This window comes from Lodderomyces elongisporus, chromosome 7, assembly GCF_030384665.1.
Source record: "Lodderomyces elongisporus chromosome 7, complete sequence".
In the NCBI taxonomy this organism is placed as follows: domain Eukaryota; kingdom Fungi; phylum Ascomycota; class Pichiomycetes; order Serinales; family Debaryomycetaceae; genus Lodderomyces; species Lodderomyces elongisporus.
Window position 1 is genome coordinate 1077649 of NC_083679.1, and position 20550 is coordinate 1098198.

Genomic DNA, 20550 nt, shown 5'->3' on the forward strand with positions numbered 1-20550 from the left:
TCCTTTTTCCTTTCACTCTATTTTATTCTGAAATTATTTCTCGCATCAGAAAACATTGGATTTTATGGTAATACACGACCATATAGATTTTGCAACTTTTATCTCTTGAGCAGTATTAAAAGTTTCCGATTTGTACCACATTCATTGGATTATATCCTCCCATTTCGTCATTTGAAGTATCAGCCTCAATACCTTCTGAGCCATACGGGTCTGTATAAAAAGGCCCTGAGTCGTTTAACACTTTTCTTAGATATAAATTTGTGTTCGATTCAACCTCGCCATTCATTATATTTTGCAGATTATGTTCTTGCAGATTTATGTCATAATATTCTTTATTTTCATCATATTTGCTCTTTTCAATTGTAACAGAGGGCAGTATTTTATGTAGTGAATAATCTTGATGATGTAGCTGGGGTTCTGTACAAAAGGAAAATTCTATTTCAGTATTTTTGTAATTCTCCAAAGTGTTGTTGGTTCCCACTTCTTCCTCCTCTTCTTCTTCTTCTTCTTCTGCGACTTCATCGTCTTCTTCTACTTCATCTTCGCTAAGTAAGTACTCATCTAGTAATATTAGCAATTGTGGATTTGGATTTACTATAAAGGGAATTTCGTCGTCATCAATATCATATCTTTGCAACAGAGATAAATCGTATTCAATATTTGAAAATTGATTGTTTTCATCTCTTGCTGGATACTTGTTGTTGCTTAAAGTAGCGGAATATTCCATTAAATTGTTAGTGCCATTGTTTATATTATTTGAAATATTGGTATTTGATCTATTATTTATTGACTGAAGAGCTAATTGTCGTGTTTGATAAGTTACATTTGGTAAAATTGTGCTACACTCTAAAACTTTCCTTGTGTTTTGAAGGTTGATTATTGACAAGGTTTCACAGTTGGTGTTTTCAATTTTTTCTATACCAGTACCAAAGTGATGAATACTCAAGGGTCCTTCACTCTTTGTCTTTTTCAAAGATTGAGATGGAAGTGGTGGTTGTGAATGATTAGGTATTATTGTATTTGGTGGTCTTATTAATCTCTCTTTTATTTTCTCTGTTTCTATTTCTATTTCTATTTCTGGTTCTGTTTCTTCTTGTGTTTCTCCTGAAGAAGTCCACGTTTCGTCAAAGATGGATTTTCCAGAAGATACTACTATTTTCACATCCAAGTTTTTGTTTCCGGTTAATTCGTCTGAAGGCAATGCAATTCTTAATTCTTGCATACTATCAGTATCTACTGTAAATGAGATGGATTCGTATTGGTCAATAAGCGTTGGATAAGTCAGTTGTTCATCTTCCAATAGAGTTTCAAGTTTAGCGTTGAGGGTTTTTGTTAATTGGTATAGTAATTGCAATTGACTCTGAGATGCATTAAATGTGATATTTGTATTGACATTTGTATTGAGATTTGTGTGTTTGGACGGCAGTGGTGGTGAGTGCAAAATTTTGTTTTTAGTAATGGTAGTGGTGGTATTGGTGGTATTGGTGGTGGCGGTTATGGGTGTTGGTATGCATTGTGCATGAGTCTCAAGATTTTCTTTCATTATTTGTCTTGTTGTTAAAGTTTCTCTCCCATTTCAGTTTATTCCAATCCATGTTAGGATATCTACACACCAATTGGTTTGGAATAGTTCATTGATTATGGAGACAAAAAAAAAAGGTAACAACAATATGTATAATTCATCTGGTGTTGTATGTTCCAATTGTGTTGCAAAAATTAAAACAGCAAAAATAAAAAAAGAAAAAAAAATATTAAATAGATAGAGAACATACAGTTGATAATCATCATCATACAATAAAGAAAATGTGTTGCCATATGTGAGAGTCACGTGCTTATCTATTATTCGTAATGCTAAAGTGGAATAATTTTGTTTTTTTAATGTGAAGTATGCTTTTCCTGTTAGTTTAGTTTAGTTTTATTCTTTTTTATTCTTTTCTTTTCTTAATCTATATGCTTTAATCACGTGACTTAGATCGATGTCATATATTGACAAATCAATTTGAAATTCCCCAACACAGTTTAGAAATATTAAGAAGTCAATGAAGTGTCATGGTATCTGACTCTGTATACGTTTTTTTGGTATACGACGAAAAAGAGGAAAATTCCAACACCATTTTAATTTTCTTTTTTTTTTTCTTCTTCTATTTTTTTTATTTAAATTTCTTTGTGTTTTTTTTGGTAAAGAAGAAGTAAACGTGGCGCCTGGTTCCATAAAGAATGTGTGTCAATAGTGTGGCAAAAGAGATTTGTTACCGTGCGTGTGTATTGGTTGTTCTTAATTTCGGATTAATTCATTCAATTCAACAAAGTTGGGCTTTTCTTATTTTTTAATTTATTTTTTTATTTTTTTATTTTTATCTTTAAATTTATTGTTGTGCATATTGACTTTGTGCCTGTTTTGAGTCATATTCTGATCCTTCCTCAATTTCTTTTCTTTAGTCTTTTGGTTGTTAAAAAAGAAAAACATGGCCTATTAGGCAAGATTATGGTGAGCAAAAAGTACCCCTCATTTATTTTTGGTTTTTTTTCTATTTAGCCAACAGATTTGCTTTGGTGGAATATAGACAAAGTTGGTGAATGTGTTTTTTTTTATGTTTTTGGTAAGTAGCAATTGTTTGGAAAGAGGGGATATCAGGGTTGGAGATTTATATTGGTGATGATGTATACACGTTTTTGAAAAAGAAAAAAATAGAACTATGAATAGAACTATGAATAGAATTAGGTTATAGGATTAGATTGAACAAGGAGGAAAAGAGGAGTTAAATAAATAGAGGCAATTCTAGACAATAAAATTGAAGAGAAACGGGAAGTTAGGCTCCGAAGAATAGCGGAAGTAAATCTGGGCTTTAAAGTTTTTGTTTCTTGTCGGCTGTGTCTACTTCTTATGCTTTCTATTTATTCACAATCTTTACAGATTGAAAACGTGTTAACACACTCTATATATGCCTATTCTTTTTTTTTTTTTTCCATTTCTTTTCTCTCATTTGCTATCAGTAGGATTATTGAAAAAAGAAAAAGAAAAAGATTGAATAGAATTATATACAGAGAAAAGAACATTCAAACAAACGCAAAGCAACAATAACATCAACAACAAAAGATAGGGGAAAGGATCTCTTTATTTGTTCTTGTTTGTTTTGCTACATACATACTTTTGAAAGATTATCTTAGACAAGGGAGAAAGGGAGAGAGAGAGAGAGAGAAGAAAGAATGGTGGCTTGTAATTTGTACTTTGCTAGAATTTACCCCTCTTCCATATGGTAGCATATCAATACTTCTTCTTCTTCTTCTTCTTCTTCTCTCTTTCTCTCTTTCTCTCTCTCTTTTTTGCTTATCTCTCTGCCCCCCCCTTTTACTATTTTCTATTTTTTATTTTTTTATTTTTTTATTTTTTTATTTTTATTAATTTTTTTTGTTGTGCATAATAGAGATAAATGAGAGGCAAACAAGGGAGGGGAAGAGGAGAAAGATAGATAGATAAAAAAAACATTATTGCTGCAACACAATCTTTCCTTCTTTTTTTTTTTTTCTATTTAATCTGTTCCCCTCTTTCTTTCTTTTTTCCTCCTTTTTTATTAATTCCAGTCGTTTAGCTTACGTAGTTAAAGAGAGAGAGAAAGACACACACACAAACACTCAGAGATAATTGAGGCGATGCGTGGATTGAGATAGAGATAGAGATAGAGATACATTTGCATTCCCAATCCTTCCCCTCCTTTCTTTTTTCTTTTTTTATTTTATTTTATTTAAAGATAGATAACAAACAAAATAGAAGGGACAAGAGAAAAAAGTATTTAAGTAAACCATTAAATCAACCTGTTTTTCTTTTCCTCCCATCTTCTTCTTTTTTTTCCTTCTTTTCTTCTTTTTTTCTTTTGTTTTTTATAATATACTGTATTACTATTTTGGACCATTACTTCATTCCTTCCTTCCTTACTTTCCCATTCTGCAATTCCATATAGCATCTTATAGTATTACTATTCAATGTTTAGACAGATTGTCAATTCATTCAAACTTTCACCATCCACTAAACAAGCTACTTCATCAATTAAACCTGTATCCATCACCATATACCACAATCCCAATTCACTTACCTCACACAATTTGTTAAACAAATTAGTCACATACAGCAAGTCTGAAACTGCTTCCACTACATCCACAACATCCACAACTAGAAATTTTGATGCAGCCACACTCACTTCTATCCCTAGACTCAGACCTTCTGTAAAGTTTAACGTCAATGTCATTGCCAACCAACCAATTGCAAAAGACCACTTTGATTACATCATGTCAAACTTGGACTACCATCCAGACAACCACGCTATAATGTTGCAATTGTTGGGCAACAATGGATTAACAAATCTGCAACTACTCAAGAAGTTTGATTTGCATCACAACTTGAATTTTGAAAATGTTGTAAAGAGCATGAAGAGCCACCAAAGCGCCAATGGCTCCAGTATTGGCCCCTTGATTATCGACCACAAACACCATTTGTTGGCTAATGATTTCAAGAGCTTTGACAGGATGATGGCAAACTACTTGAGCTGTGGAATGCAAAATGTTGATTACAGAAGCGCTAATGTGAATACAAATGTAATTGCCAATGGCGAGAGAGACAGACAACAACAACAACACGAACAAAGGCAAAATAGAGATGGGGTAGTCCACCCACACTCTGCTGAGTTTGCCGACTTGTTTTAAAGATGGCGCGCTAATTAATGCTCGTCTTGATATACTCTATATTTTACTTCCAATTTACTTTTGCAAACTAATACTTTGTGCACTTGCCCTTTAGTTTTTGCTACTTTGCTACTTTGCTAATTTTGCTAATTTTGCTAACTAGTTAATCTGCTACTGGCTTTCCTTTTTTCTTTAATTACTTTTTTAGGGGAATCATTTTATAGACTGGCTCTTAATCTGACATTAAATTTTTTTTTTTTGTTGTTACTTTTTTTGTAACTATCTTTTTTACTTCTGTATTTGTATTTGTACATGTTGCAACTTATCAGCAAACTTATTGGCAACTTCTTGTTTCCTGGCCTCAAAATAATACAGACCTGCATCACGTGAAAAAGAAAGATATTTCAATTTATTAAGCCGCATGTCAAGTTTGGTACTAACTTCTGTAGAAACTGACAATAGGAGAGATATTTGACACTTGATAGATGCATATTGTCGTTTCTTTTTGATCCAAACTTTTATTTTTATTTTATTTTATTTATATTTTACTAAATTTCTTTTTTCTTTTTTTCTTTTTTATCTTCTACACAATCTCTAATGTCACATGATGTTTAATGAATTTATGGTCAGTCATTTCTCTATGCATTTGCTATTTTATTTTTTCCCCTCCTCCACTATTACTAAAACTACCACTACCACTACCACTACCACCGCCTGAGTAAAATTGTCGCAGATTTATGTTTGCGACAAGTCGTACAACTTGGCACACCCCCCATTCTCTCACTCTATCTCGCTTTATCTCTCTATCTTTCCATTTTTCTACTTTTAAAAATTCCTACCCCCCCCTGCTTTTCTCGACAGCGGAGAATGTCACACAAAAGCACGGCAATAGCAGCAAATGGCAATATCTTTACCACCATATCACCATACCACCATAACACTATAACACTATAATCAATTAGTATGGGCGATACATTGTCTCACAATCGCAATAATATAGTTCTCCGCCCCACACACATACACTCACTCTCACTCTCCCTTCCTCCCCTCTCACCCTCTCTCGGTCACTCCATTTAATAAACATCCAACTTATACCTTTAATACTGAATATCAACATATATCCTTATAGGTGCAACAATCCCCCTTCCCCCTTTCTTTTTATTTTACTTATTTATCCTTTTTCAAAATACATTTCTTCTTGCCCTATTTAACATAATATTTGTATCCTTTCCCTTCCCCCCAGATTTAAACTGCCTTCTTAAAAATCATGACTATACACCATACAAGCTCGCCGACTTCGGTGGCCGAGTTGACATCAGCTGATAAGCACCAACATCAACATATCGAACATCAAGAACAAGAACAAAGTCAAGGACAAGAACAAAGTCAAGGACAAGACCAAGGACAAGGACAAGAACAAGAGCAAGAACTAGGACAAGAACCAGGACAAGAACCAGGACAAAGTCAGGAACAAGAACAAGGACAAGAACAAGAAGGTCCTCAACAGCAACGGGATGGTTTGCAACCTCACGATGAACAAGGTTTACAAAAACAAACACAATCCCAACAAGACCAGGAACAACACCAGAATCAAGCGGGCTTTGTGAACCACGCGCACCCACCACACCAGCCTATTAAGCGAAGGAGGAAATCATCCATCACCCCACCATTTGCATCCTCTTCCCAGAATTACAACAAGATTTCAGAATACTACAATCGCATATACCACAATTATTACCATTCGAAACACGTGTTGTCACCTAACCCGCGCTACGTCAATATCAAAACCTCGGTGAATCACTGGCAGTTGAGAGACTTGTTAAAGTACTGTCCTAACGAAAATCAGATTTGCTTTACAAAGAATGATACTATACAATATTATGATTTCGACACAATGACAACTGGGGAAAAGACGGTTAACTTTGATTATTACCCAAGGTGTTTTGATATCAGTGGCGAATACACAGCTACCGGCGGACTTCTCACTTCAACCTCGTCGAAAACCATGAACTTGACTAATGTTTTGGAGTCAAGTACCTTGCAACAACAACAACAACTGCTGCAACAACATCAACTTCAACTGGCATCTTCAATGATTAGAAGAAATATTGCAAAGGGATTATTCTCATTGTGCCGCGGAGATCAGACGCACACCATCAAGATTGGAGAACAAATCAATAATGATGTCAAGATAAACCCCGTTTCGAACCAGAATCTACAGATTCACTTGTCAAACAATGATAGCCACTTGTATTGTATGGATGTGAGCAACTCACAGTTTACCATAACAAACAAAATAAACTGTGAGCAAAATACCTGTCTTAATGCAAGTGCAAAAAACCCAAGGTCAAATTTAATCACCGTAGTTGGTGACTCGTCATCGATTTTCCTTGTAGACCCATTACTGAAGTCACCAGTGACTAAAACAATCAAGGGTGATCACGATGGCGGGTTTAGTGTATCGTACCACCCGGATGGTAATATATTTTCCACTGTTTTCCAAGATGGTATCTGCCAACTTTATGACTTGAGAAATTTATCGTCCCCACTACACGAGTTTGAGTCAACAAGAGTGGGACACCAATCTGGTGCATTCAGAGTATGCAAGATTTCACAAACAAGTGGATTAAACTGTGGCAGTGAATTGATGGTAATAGCAGAGCATGTTGGCCGGGTACACTTGGTGGATTTAAAGACAATGGAGAGACAGGTTATTGTTGTTCCCGCAGCATTGGACCAATTTGCCACACACCAATTGAATGGTACATCAGGTGTACGGGAAATGGAAATATATGGAGAGCAAGGTACAATGCTCCAGCAATCCCAAGGGTTTAACTCACCATTGGTGTATGAGTATGAATACTTGGTGAATAAGAAAATTTTTAAGGATTTCAGTTATGACTCGATGAATGAATCACTGGGGGATGTACTCAATATGCTTAGAAGAAACTCCCAACCATTGAACCCATTGCAAACACCACCTCATTACCAACAACATAGCCAACGCCACCAACTTCCACTGCAACAACAAGAGTATCATCGACAACAGCAGCAACAGCAGCAACAGCAGATGCGCCAAGTGTATGATGAAATTGACTTGGATCAGCAATTGAACGAGATATACCGTACATATACCCCACATTCAACTGCAATAAACCACTCGGGATCCAATAGTTCCACAAACTCAGTCTCAAGTTCAATTTATCACTCGGGATGGTGCGAAGATTCGTATCAACAACTGACAAATCACGTGCACGGAGAAATGGAGCTCAGTGGAGTGGATTTTATTCCTGGTGCAACATATGGTGGTAGTGGTAGTGGTAGTGGTGCAGAAATGAGGATTGCAATTGCATGTCAGGATGCAGGTATGGTACTTTGGGACGTTAATTCAATGTTGAGACGTAGTATTGGTGGAAGTTTTGAATTTGTTTAGGTTAAGCCAAAGTATGAGCAACAAAGAAGGAGCGAAAAGCGAGGGATGGACAATACGGAGTGAAAGAACAGTTTGCATTGTTTGTAGGAATGATACTTTTTTAATGAGATTATGTTTTAACCCATTTACAAATGACTCTCTTGCTCACAACGTTTTTTTGTAAAACATTTTTGTTGCAAAGATGGTAATTTTTCATTTGGATTTGAAAAGAAAAAAAAAACAACTAAAAAGTTACATCTCTTGCCAACCAAAGACAGGATAAAATGTGATAAAATGTGATAATATTTACTATTTGATTCACTATACAATAAAATACTTGTTTAATACTTTTGCCTCTTGAATATCAAGTACATCAACCTTTGTCGCGTCAAACACTATGTTCATATCAATTATAAGTAAAATACTTCCAAAGAGCGCTTCACCTCTTGGATTATACATTCTCTTTGTTTATCCGCAATTACAACACATTAATCACGGATATATAAATATGCATGCCTCGTAATAGCTTTGACACAGATTTCTAAAAAAAAAAATCAATCAATTTACTCATTGAAAGTAAAAAAAAACTGTGTGGCTTAATATTCGAAGCATCAAGTGTTTGCTTAGGAACGACATCTGATTGAAGTTTCATGAACAGTTCTTTCATTTGCTCATTTAATCATTTAATCATTTAATCATTTGATCATTCTCCTTTTTCCTTACCAATTTTGAAAATCTTCATTAATCAACTGCAAAACACACCATCCAAGACTAAAATGCAACAACAGCGTCTGTAATTCTTCTTCTCTTCTCCGTTTCTTCTCCGTTTCTTCTCATTTTCTCCTAATCCCTTATTCATTCATATAATTATAAAGCTTTGCGTCTCACTCTGTTTCCTTCTTCGTTTGTTTCAATATTAGAACAATCTTGCAAAGCTTCAGTAACGTTTATACCACCCTGGTTGATGATGATCTTGACTCTCTTGAAACTCAAAATCAAGTCCAATGGAACCCATCCTTCAACATCCATATTTTGTCTCAAAAAGAAATCCTTACTCAAATTCTCATCACTGAAATAGTAGTCCAATTGCTTCACTAAAGCATCCTTTGGACTTTGTTCTGGTGAGATTGGTGGTGGTGGCACCGTTGATGAGGAAATTGAAGATGAACTAGATGAAGGGTTATATTGCTGGTGGTGTTGATGACGATGGTGGTGATGATTGTGTGAACTTGGGACAAATGGTGGTTGATGTTGTTGTGGTTGACCCAACATTGCAGCAGCGGCAGCGGCAGCAGCAGCAGGGTTGGATTGTGCGAGGTATGGCAGAGGAACTTGCATTGGCATCATGTACATGGCTGGATGATAGTTGTTATAATGCTGTTGTTGTGGGTTAAAGTTTTGCCCCGAAACACCACCATTTTGGTTGTTGTTGTTGTTATTGTATCTGTTCTTGTAGTTTTGTTGCCTGTAAGGGCGTGGTGCATATGGCTGTTGATGCTGACCTTGGAAGTTTGGATTGTTGTTGTGGTGTCTTTTGGAGTAACCGTTTTGTGGTCCATTATAATTTGGATTGAAACGTCTGTTGTTGTATGGTTTATGTTGTTGATGTTGGTTTTGTTGAAGTTGTTGTGAAGGCGATGTTTCAGAATGTGGTTTTGTTTCGGAAGCAGCATCTTCATTGGAAGCAGTTTTAGAAGTTTCATTAGAAACAACATTATCACCATCTGTTGAGGCATCGGTAGCAGTAGCTGCAGAAGCAGCACTTGAAGCATCTTTGTCTTCAGATTCAGTTTGCTTAGCGCTAGCTAATTTGGAATCAGATTCAGACTCGGATTTTTCTTCGGTGGCTGACGTTGTTGCTGTTGATGATGAAGTTGATGGTGCCTCGGCGCCATTACTGACTTTTCCACTAGCTTTTTCAGATTTACCATTGGACTGTTGAGAAGATGCAGTGGAAGCAGATGCAGAAGCACCAGCGTTCAAAGAATCCTCTGTATTCGAAGCCTTGGCGTCGTCTCTTTTCTTGCCAGCTGGTTTTGATTTTCCACCTGCTTGGTCTCTAGAAGCAGCATTACCACCACCGGCATTACTATTGTGTCTCTTTTTGTTTCTTGGTTTCTGGCTACCAGTGTTTCTTGATTGTAAAGTGACATTCACATCGAGTGGAACCCATTTGGTGGTATTCTGCTTGATAAATTTCTTGGGCTGGCTTTTAGTAGACGGCGATTGTTCACCCAACAATGGTGTCTTTTTTGGGTCACGTATACTCAAATCTGCTACGTCATTGGATATCGATCCCCATGCTGATGTGGTAGGTATTGGTGCAGGGGCTAAAGTTGGTTTGACTGGAGCTGCCTTGGAAGCTGATTTGTCAGCTTTGTCGGATTTGTCAGCTTTGTCAGCTTTGTCGGATTTGTCAGACTTTTCAGACTTGTCTGCATTTTCAGTTTCAGTTTCAGTTTCAGCTGATGGTGTTACACCAGAAGCGGTGTCTGCATCAGAAGCTGAGGTGGTTGCAGCAGTAGCGGATTCAGATGGAGTGGAAGATCCATTACTTGATCCAGCCTTTTCAGCTCCAGAAGATTCAGTGTTACCAGCTTCTTTTGATTGAACAGTGTTGGCACTCGAAGCTGCAGGTTTAGCTGCTTTATTAGATTCTTCGCTAAATGATTTTGCAGCAGCAGCATAAGAAATGTTGGTGGTACTCATTTTTTTTTCCGAATTTTTTTTTCTTGATGTTGTTGTTGAATATGTAACTTTTTTTTAAAATAATTCAAAATTCACTTCAAGATGTTATAAATCCTGATATTCTTTTCTTTTTTTTAATATAAATTCAAGCTTTGACGTGATTAATTTCAAGTCTTTTGGAGTTTGAGAATGACTTTTAATTAGGCAAAGCGAGGATCTATTTAAAAAACTTTATTGTTCCTATTTTTTTTCCACTCAAATGTGACAAAAAGTTCAATGCTTTCTTTTGGTGATTGAGGTTTCTTTTGTAATTTTTTTTTTTGGTTGATTGATTGATTGATTGAAAACTGTTTACAAAGTATCACTGATTTTGATATTCGGTGATTTTGTTAATTTCGTTTTCGCCTGGTTGGTTTTGTAAGAATGTGCTGTAGTTTTATTGACTTAATCCTCAGTAATTTTCAACAAAAACAAATTAGTCAATGATGAAGATGTTGGCAAATATATATATATATGTAAAAATATATAGAAATATGTCGTGATAGCAGTGGTAAATGTGATGTCTTTGTTTTAGTATTTTGCTTTTCCCACTTCGTTCGCCTCAAATGATTATGACTACTTTTAGCAAATTACCTTCAGAAACTTGTAATCCGTAACAACTTTTTTTCTTTTTCTTACTTCTATTCAATAAGCAACTGAATGTGTTGAAAGCTGGAAAAGTTGAATTGTGTGAATCAAGGGTGTGATAAGCCTGATGTATATATATATATATGTATATATTTATTTGTAAAGGTAAGCTTTTGACGATGGTGGTTAATTCTCTTCAATTGAAGGATTCTTATAAGAGGAAAAATTTTTTTTTTTGGATTCTTTTTTTTTTTTTTTTTTTTTTCAGTGGAAAATTTTAACTCTGTGTGAAAAAAAAATAGAAAAAACTGTAGAGAAATGAGTTGAAGAGAGAAAGAGAGAGAGAAAGCAAAAAAAAAAGGGAAAAGGGAAACGACGGAGGGAGAGGGCAAAAAAAAAGGTTAGAAAAAAAGTTAGACAGACTTTCTGCCGACCTAGAGAGAGAGAGAGAGAGACAAGAAAGCTAAAGAAACTGAAAATGCATTAACTTCATTAATTGAAAAAACACCAAAAGAAAAAGGAGTTTATTGACGAAGAGGTAGATAAAAGCGGGATAAAGGGGGATAAAGAAGGATAAAGCGTTTTGGTTTTTACTAAAAAAAAAGAAGCTTGTTAATAGCTTTTTTCTATTGTGTCCAGAATACAATGCCCTCTACTGTTTTGTATGTGATTTCACGATACGACTAGGAGGAGAAATTCTTGTGTAAATTTTTTTTTTCTTTCCTTCTCTTTTCTTTTTCCTTTCCGTTGAACTCTTCTTCCTTTCGTTCGCTCGTCCCGTCTTTTCTCTCCTTCCATGGGCGCGGGCTCTGACGCGTTAAGCATTCTTTCTTTTCTTTTTTCGGTTCTTCCTTTTGGTACGTCTCAATTCCTTCCTAAACCCTAACTTCCCACCATTTCCGTGGTAAGCATTTAACAATACTTTGTCAAATATATATAAATAATTAAAAAAATACATGAATGTTCATTACATTAAATAAATTAATATCCCAATAAATACAGAAAACTAAGTAGAACGTTTGTTGACATCAACTATTGATATGTGATTCAATATTAGCTCACGGGTAATTTTTTTTCCCCATTTTGTTTTGAAAAAGAGCCATTAGATCGGGATTGTGATCTGGGCTGAGAAACAAAAGTATGTTCTAATTCTATTTCCAGGCCTGGTTCTTTTCGTGAATTCAGTTGCAGTTTCAGTTGCAATTTTGATTTCGATTGAGATTTCGATTTTGATTTTAAACTAGACCCAGAATTGGGCTCTGACTCTGCAGCTTGCTTATTACGTGACTTTGACGACCCATTTTTTCCCTTATTATCCAATGTTGTATCATCCACAATACCCATTTCTCTTTGCACTCGTTTAGACTCTTCTTGCCACCACTTTTCAAACTCTTGCTCTTGCTTAATCTCAGAAAGTGTCTTGGTCGTAGTCTTGGTATCATTCATCCTTTCAAAAACGTCATCACGCGCTTTAAACGCCTTTACCTCAGCTAATGAGGGTGTAGAATAAACACTCGAGAAAGATGGATTTGACAAATTATAAAGCATGTTTCCCGAATAAGGATCATTTGGTGATTTTGACCCATTGGGAGATGTTGCTCGTTTGGTTGACATAGCAATAGGCAACTTCTTATTCTTAGTACTACTACCATTACTACCATTACTACCATTACTACCACCACAACCACCACAACCACCACTACTACTACCATTCGCTACTCCCAAAACAGGAAATGTCGTATTGATCTGATCATTGCTGGTATTTGCACTAGTATTTGCCCATGGTGCAACACTACTGCCACTAATAGCCTCTGGCTTCAATTTATCCAGAATTCGTTCCTTTGCAGCTGACGCAGCAACTAACTTTTTTCGCTCTTTTTGTGAAAGCTTGATATGAGGACCAATGCGATGTTTATACTGTTTGGAATTTTCAGGTTTGATATCCAGGGTTGAAACTAAAGGTTTGATAAGAAGTGGCGATGGCGCACCGGTTGGTTCTTGAGGTTTCCAGATGGTTTCATTAAAGATTGGAGTCGCCGTAATTGTAGATTTAGTCTTTACAACGTTAGAAACTGAAGGCAAAGATGAAGTTGAGGACCCAGTTGAATTTAAAAATAATGTTGGGTCTGATATCGTTGTTGTGGTTGTTGTTGTTGATGTTGATGTTGCTGCTGCAGTTGCAGTTGCAACTCCACCCTTCACTGCCAGTGATTTTCCATTTCTATCAGCCAATTCAACTGGTGGGGAAAGTTTTTCTCTATTAAAAGGCAGATCTGAGATCAGGCGGCGCAGACTAGCCGATGTACTCGCCAACATTGCCAGTCGAGGATCCGAAGCTTTGTTATTTCCAATTTCCTTCCAAGTATAGTTATCTCTAAACTCTTTTATTACAGCAAGCAGTGATGCTGATGAGGCTGAAGAGCTTTTCCTTGACTTGCGTCTTTTGGTAGGTTCTTTTACCTTCTTCACTTCAAGTCTAGCATCAACCAATGGCTCAAAAGAAGAATACCCTTTGCGGTCGCTCATGAATATTTCGTTAAATTGTAATAGATTTTCAACAAACAAGCGAGTACCTGGGATAACAGACTGAGATTGTAAGCTTGATGCCAAAGTTTTCTCCTCATTAACTTTGTTTTCCCTATTCTGACTTGTTTCTTTGCCAATTTGTAACTGTTCATCCTTATTGGTGAATTGCTTTACTGCCATTGTGTCAAATACCTTGCATTGACTTTCTATTTTAGAAAGCACTTCACTAGGAACATCCAACATAGAAGGATCAAATATAAGTACTTCCAAGTTATTGTATATATACCAACAACAGTTCATAAACAACTTCCAAGCTTTCAACATATCTGCATAAACAGCCAACTCCAAGACATTGTCCAAATAAATCATTTCGCAAAGAGCCAGTTCAAGCATTTCCTGGAGCTGATACAAGAGCAATTCGTCTGCAATTTCCATCAACTCCAACAATTCGTTAATTATATCAACTTCGTTCATTTTGTTTGCTTTTATGCCATGATTGTCTTTGTAACTCTTGGAGCTCAAGGACAAGGACAAGGTCAGATTTAGATGCAGATCACTATCAAATCCAAGCATATTCAAAAGATCACAGTTTGGAACACCATATAAATGCAGCAATAAGATTTTCATTTGCTTTTTAGAGACACCGCTGAAATCGAGTTTTGGTAAAGTATCTACTTGCATAGAGTTTTTCCATCGATTTGACAATATTGTTTCAAAAAATGCCGAGCGTGCTGCTAATAGAAAAGAGTGAGCCCGCATACTTCCATCCTGCAAAGTGAACTCAACGTCACCACCATCATTGGATGAAAAAACCTTGTCCTTTTCATTGTCTTTAACTTCATCCTCATCTTCATCTTCACTTTCCTCTTGCTCTTGCTCTTGCTCTTGCTCTTGTTTCTCAAATAACATTCCTGAAAGGTCGTTGTGAGGTTTAATTCCAAAAACTTTGCACATTTCCATATATTCATCAAATAAAACATTTGAAACACTGCTTCTTTCCAGTTTGAATAATGGATCATAAAGAGAATGCACAAAACATAGAACGGATTGTGGCAGCGTCTCTTTGGAGGTGATTAAAAATGCAGATTTATCATAGTCCCATTGTGCACTAAAGGTATCACCAATTATTAAGTCATTAGCTTCATCTAGCATTTCCTTAAATGCTCGTGACATGTATTTCAAAATATCCTTGTGAAATGGAATTTTGGTGTCCTTTACCATAATAAATGAATCATATCCCTTTTCGAGATACAGGTTTTCATCATCTTCTAAGCATAACGCATATGAAGATGCCGCAAATCCTTTTAAAGATTGTGATTGTAATTGAACCCGTTGGTGATCTTTACCAGAGTTCATGAAAGAAGTAATATACGTGTCGCATAAATGTTCCGTCAACTGTTGCTGCTTTCTATGTGGAATGAATTCACTAGCAGGCGAAAGCAGTTTCAAATCATCATAGAAATCATTCATGGCAAGTTCCAATGGCACGGTCATAATATCTTCGCGTACAAACGCAAACGAAGCAAACTTCAGGTCACAGTGCACTTTGATAATTCTGTTTAAACCTTCAATCTTTTTGAACTTGTTATTTTTGCTCACAAAATTTATTGGTAAGCTCACAGCACTAAGTGAGCCTCTGCGATGTCCAAGACTACCACTGCCTACACCACCAAGAACAGCACCTGCTGTAGTTGTAGACGATGCAGTTGATGGTTTCAAATAGACTGCACCAGATTTTGTACACAATACTAAAGATCCATCGTTGGCAACGTCGATATCAGTAGCTATCATATCGTTCGAATGAGGTTTCCAAACAGTTGAGTACTTTGTGTTTTTGATATCCAGGGTATTAGCAGTACCAATAAAACTGTTATTGCTATTGCCATTGTTATTGCTGTTACTGTTGTTGTTGTTACTGTTGTTATTGTTGCTTATTGAAAAACTTAAAACTGAACCACCACTGAGCAAAAGCATTGTTGTGTCTGGACCACGAGTTACGACTTTGGTAACCACAGCTGCCATTGTTAGCTTACGAGGTTTGAAAATGTCAAAGTGATGGTCCTTGATAACTTTGATTTTTGGAAGCTTATAATGTTGGTAATTGTAATACACGTGTATATCATTCATCACAGTTACTACGCAAGTGCACAATTCTGATGTGCTCACCAACTTGATCTCATCGCGAAGAAAAGTGACTTTTGGTGTTGATTGGACCTCACCCTTCCAAGACTCGTTATTAAGCTTTATTTCAATATCCCCATGTGCACAAGAGATCCCCATTTGGCCCACATTCAAACCCCATGAAAATAACTGGTTCTTCGACCATGCTACTGAATGTATTTTGGATACTGCAATACCCAAGATTTTTTCACCCAGCTTACGGAGTTCGCCACCTACAAGTACGGGTGATGATATAAAGTCATCGAGGTAACTTTTCACTTTCTTGGAGGAGTTAACTCCTAATTGGTTAAAACTGTTTAACCCCCACGTAAACACCTCATTGCTTGATGTCAAAGCTAACGAATGGTTATTGGAAGTTGCAATCAGGACGACTCTTTTGTAAGAGCCATGTATATCGTTGAAAATATCCAATTTTTTAAATGTTGAGCAGTTTTTTTCATTGCCTTGTCCTAATCTACCACGGGATCCGTGACCCGCTGTGAAAATTTCACCCTTTGTTGTTAAGACCATCGAGTGGTGTTTTGTAATGTTGATATCTTGGAAACAAGGTGTTTGCAAAAATGATTGCAAATTATTGGCGCCAATGTTATCGTAAACATCACTAAAAGATTCATGATTGTTGATTTTTGATGGAATGATTCTATCCTTTGTATCTCCTGATCCAAGTTGATTGTTCAAGTTACTACCAAAGACGTATAAGTGATGCCTCTTGGTTGATTTTGTTTCGTTGAACTTTTTGCTTACATGCTGTACATTTTCATCTTCATCTTCATCTACATCCTCTTCCTCATTTTCATTTTCATTTCCAAAATTATGTTCGCCATTAATCGTCTTACCAAATTTGTCAATGCGATTCATGTCCTTTTTGAAATAAAACTCATTATCTGCTCCGATATATAATGGATCAAATGATTTTATATCCATCAATTGTATCGGAGTCAATCCACTTCTATCCTTGCATTTTAGCAATTCAATAAATGGTCCATTGGGCAAAAATAAATTTTGTAAGGTGACACCTTGTAGGTACTTTACCAAGATTGTAAAGCATTGGACTCTTTTGTAGTGTATGATATAGTGCATACAATTCCATCCGTTCTCATAATCTAGTGACTGTAAAATATTCTTAAAGTTTGGATTTTTGACAAGTTTTTGCAAGTTGTCTGTTTCATTATATAAAATGGCGATGTGCAAGATGGTTCTGCCAAAGACATCTCTTTGGGCTAATTCATCTTTTGAAATTTTGTTTAGTTTAAGTTGATTCTTTTCTAAAGCTCCCTCATTCTTGCCCTGAATATTGTCCAGATTCTTGCCCTGGTCTCTGGCAGAACCACCAGATGACATTGTTGTTGCTGCTACAGCTGTATAATTAACACATGGGCCTGCTGCTGCTGCTGTTGCTGTGAAATCAGTTATGGGAAATATGATGGAAACAAAAAAGTAAATGAGCAATAAGTTGACTTTAAAAAAGCTTTAGAATGGCCTGTAAAATAAAGGGAGCAAGCGGGATTGTGGAAAGAATCTATTTGATTAAAGGAATCGAAAGGAAAAGGAATTAATGGGAAAGGAAGGCAAGAAAAAAGTAGCTATAATTAAAGAATTCAGATGAGAGAAAACGAATAATCTACAACGGTGCGCGCAAAGTATACACACGCAGAAACACACACACATGGATACGCACGCATACTCATGGTTTAGTTGGTGGCACCGCGTGGGAGCTCTTTTCAAATATTTTCTTTTTTTTTTTTTCTGTCCTGCTCTTTAATGTTATGAAAGACAAAAATTGAAACGTGGGTTTCAACGGTTCGTACGGTTCATACCGTTCGCGATCCTCCCCTCTACCTCTCTTCTGACCCCCCCTCTCTTTTCTTTATGATAGTTGACTTTATGTAAAGACAGATTTTGCTCAATCTTTTGATATCAGCTATTTATGAGTTGTAAAAGGTATAGGATCGAGAGTAAATAAGTTAGGTTCATAGCCCAAAAAAAACTACAAGTACTTTCACCTCTGACTGAGTGTGACTAAAAAACTAACCACCACTGCGAAATTTTTAAAAAAAAAACACAAATAATCAGCACATTATCATCAGACGAAGCTCTCGGTCTAAGGTTTTTTTCTTCCTTTTCTTCAACTTCTTTAGCATATAAGTCGATAACAGGTCTCTTTCCTATATTTGCTCAGAATGAAAGAATATATTTCCAGGTAAAAGAGTACTGAAAAAGAGAAAGAAGAAGTGGAAGTGAAAAGCGCCGCATCTACTGCGGCTTAAGTTTCGGCTAAAGTGCAACCCTTGACTTGACTTGACTTGACTGTCTTTTCTTTTCTTTTTTTTTCCTCTCTTTTTTTTTCCCCTTTAAAGGTTTATGAGTCTATACTTGAGTGTGTGTTCCTTTGTTCCGAACCCACAAATACATTTTGTATTCTCTCTCTCTTACATATATATATATATATAATTATTTATTGCTCTTGTAACTCTTTATGTACCAATTTCTTAGTCTTAATCTGCGTTACCCCAAACTTTCTCACTTTTTCTGTCGGTTACGAAACAAAACTCACACAGCTTGAAGCTGTAGGAACACTTTCACATAGCTTCATATACCTATCACAACACCATCTGGAACAAATCAAACATATATCCTCCAACTGACTGGTGCAAAAGTTCCCTGAATCTTTTATCCATCAGCCATTCTGTCATTCCATTTGTAGCGTTCTTTTACCGATTTCGGAATTTTTGCAAACCGTAAGCATTGTCGTTTAAAAGTTACTTTTTTTTTTATTCACATTTCCAAACAGACTTGCATACATACTGCAGAGTAGTATCTGGACAAGGACAAAGATAAAGACAAAGACAGAGACAGAAATAAATAAAACATTTTCACAATCTACGAGAATACTGCCATCTAATACCTGAGTCAAAACTTTCTGCGTCCAACAAATCGCTTCAAGAATATAGTTTTATTTATATATATCGCTTTCCCCCGTTTGACAATGACAATTCTTACAAACCCATTATATCGTCCACTTTTCGAGATATTGAGATCCGCAAGGAATGGTATAGTATACGGTGGTAAGCTAAGGTTCTCGCATGCTTTGGTGATAAATCTTTTATACAAGTCTGGTCCACTACTACCACGATTGCGCTCAGTAATCGAAGCAACAAAAGATCATGCCGAAGTGTTGGCTGCTTTTGCAATCATTTACAAATTGGCCGTGAATGTGTTAAAGAGTGACGCATTTTTGGGTCCAAAAAACTTGTCCTTGTGCAAGTTTGTTGCGGGATGTTTTGGTTCGTGGATCGTGTATTCGGGTCATTTCAACTTGTTCCATGGTGGAATCACACACCAAATCACCTTGTACTGTTTTTCCAGAGTGATGTTGGCATTGGGCAAGATTTTGTTAGACAAGTACCTTGCGTGTGCTCAACCAACATTTATGAACTATCAAGGTGATTCCATACAGTATAGGGATTTGAACAACCATCAACAAAAAAAGTTGAAGAATATGATCTACAATAAACTGTGGAAATATTTTGCCATCTTGACCTGGGGTTTGGTGATGTTCATCTACGACTACCAACCACAATACTTACAGAGCTCGTTGCGCCATTCAATGACGTATATCTACGATGTGGAGATGGATACGTGGAACACATGGAAAGAGTTTTTGGGAATATAATATCGGCAAAGTTTAGAGATGGGCACTTGTAGCGCGGCATACGGGGTAGGTGGTTTAGAATGGAGGAAAGAATGGATTCAACTGAGAAAACTTGAGAAATAAAGCAGCAAAATGGAATATATCGTATGTAAAGGATGAGCATAGAAGTAGAAATGATATGGGTCGATTATCTTAGATAGATGTTGTATGCTTTGTTTAGTTACGTGACGTGACGTGACGTGAAGTGAAGTGAAGTGAAGTGAAGTGAAGCGAAGTGACGTGACGTGACGTTTGGATTCGTTTCGTGTATGTTTTTATTTTTTTCAATTTTTATCTATTTACACATTTTCATTTTGCTAGTAAACACATGTGTTGGTAGATCCGACATTAAAGACTGTTCTATAATTATATATTTGTAGAAGTATATATTTTCAGTAGTATTGTGTAGAGCATGGGAGCATGCCCCCACAATTTCTCTCCGCTATTCATCTGACGTGTCGCAGATCTCGGATAGTAGCAGATCATATCAATTGTCCGAAAATATTTATATGCGTCACTCAACTTTTTCTTGACAACTACTAGCTATTTGATTGCCACCTTGCAATAATGCAGATGCTACCACATGATTACGTGTACACGGTAGCGAAACTAACACATACAAGAGAAATAAAATAACAGCGTGTTCAGTTTTTGGTTATGAGTGCACACACACACACACAATAGTACTTATTACAATTCTATTACGCGACAATTTTGCATTCGCACCTGCTAATGCAGACTCTAACGC

General features: G+C 36.3%; 6 protein-coding genes across 6 annotated transcripts; 3 read left to right on the top strand and 3 right to left on the bottom strand. All coding sequences in view use genetic code 12, as the record gives it.

Annotated features, from left to right (window-relative positions):
- Positions 1–115: 115 nt before the first annotated feature.
- Positions 116–2114, bottom strand: PVL30_005330 (uncharacterized protein; the record flags this gene model as incomplete). The annotated part of the gene is made up of 2 exons (XM_001523733.2): positions 116–1550; positions 2110–2114. The coding sequence occupies 2 exons, from the start codon at positions 2112–2114 to the stop codon at positions 116–118; spliced, it is 1440 nt and encodes a 479-aa protein (XP_001523783.2).
- A 1867-nt stretch (positions 2115–3981) lies between these two features.
- PVL30_005331 (uncharacterized protein) lies at positions 3982–4698 on the top strand (the record flags this gene model as incomplete). The annotated part of the gene is made up of 1 exon (XM_001523734.1): positions 3982–4698. One exon carries the CDS (start codon positions 3982–3984, stop codon positions 4696–4698), a length of 717 nt encoding a protein of 238 aa, XP_001523784.2.
- A 1246-nt stretch (positions 4699–5944) lies between these two features.
- PVL30_005332 (uncharacterized protein) lies at positions 5945–8110 on the top strand (the record flags this gene model as incomplete). Its single annotated transcript, XM_001523735.2, has 1 exon — positions 5945–8110. One exon carries the CDS (start codon positions 5945–5947, stop codon positions 8108–8110), a length of 2166 nt encoding a protein of 721 aa, XP_001523785.2.
- Positions 8111–8956: 846 nt separating this feature from the next.
- PVL30_005333 (uncharacterized protein) lies at positions 8957–10798 on the bottom strand (the record flags this gene model as incomplete). Its single annotated transcript, XM_061119674.1, has 2 exons — positions 8957–10734; positions 10795–10798. The coding sequence occupies 2 exons, from the start codon at positions 10796–10798 to the stop codon at positions 8957–8959; spliced, it is 1782 nt and encodes a 593-aa protein (XP_060975657.1).
- Positions 10799–12457: 1659 nt separating this feature from the next.
- PVL30_005334 (uncharacterized protein) lies at positions 12458–17799 on the bottom strand (the record flags this gene model as incomplete). Its single annotated transcript, XM_001523737.2, has 2 exons — positions 12458–17508; positions 17796–17799. 2 exons carry the CDS (start codon positions 17797–17799, stop codon positions 12458–12460), a joined length of 5055 nt encoding a protein of 1684 aa, XP_001523787.2.
- Positions 17800–19097: 1298 nt separating this feature from the next.
- On the top strand, positions 19098–19784 carry PVL30_005335 (uncharacterized protein; the record flags this gene model as incomplete). The annotated part of the gene is made up of 1 exon (XM_001523738.1): positions 19098–19784. One exon carries the CDS (start codon positions 19098–19100, stop codon positions 19782–19784), a length of 687 nt encoding a protein of 228 aa, XP_001523788.2.
- Between the last annotated feature and the right edge of the window lie 766 nt (positions 19785–20550).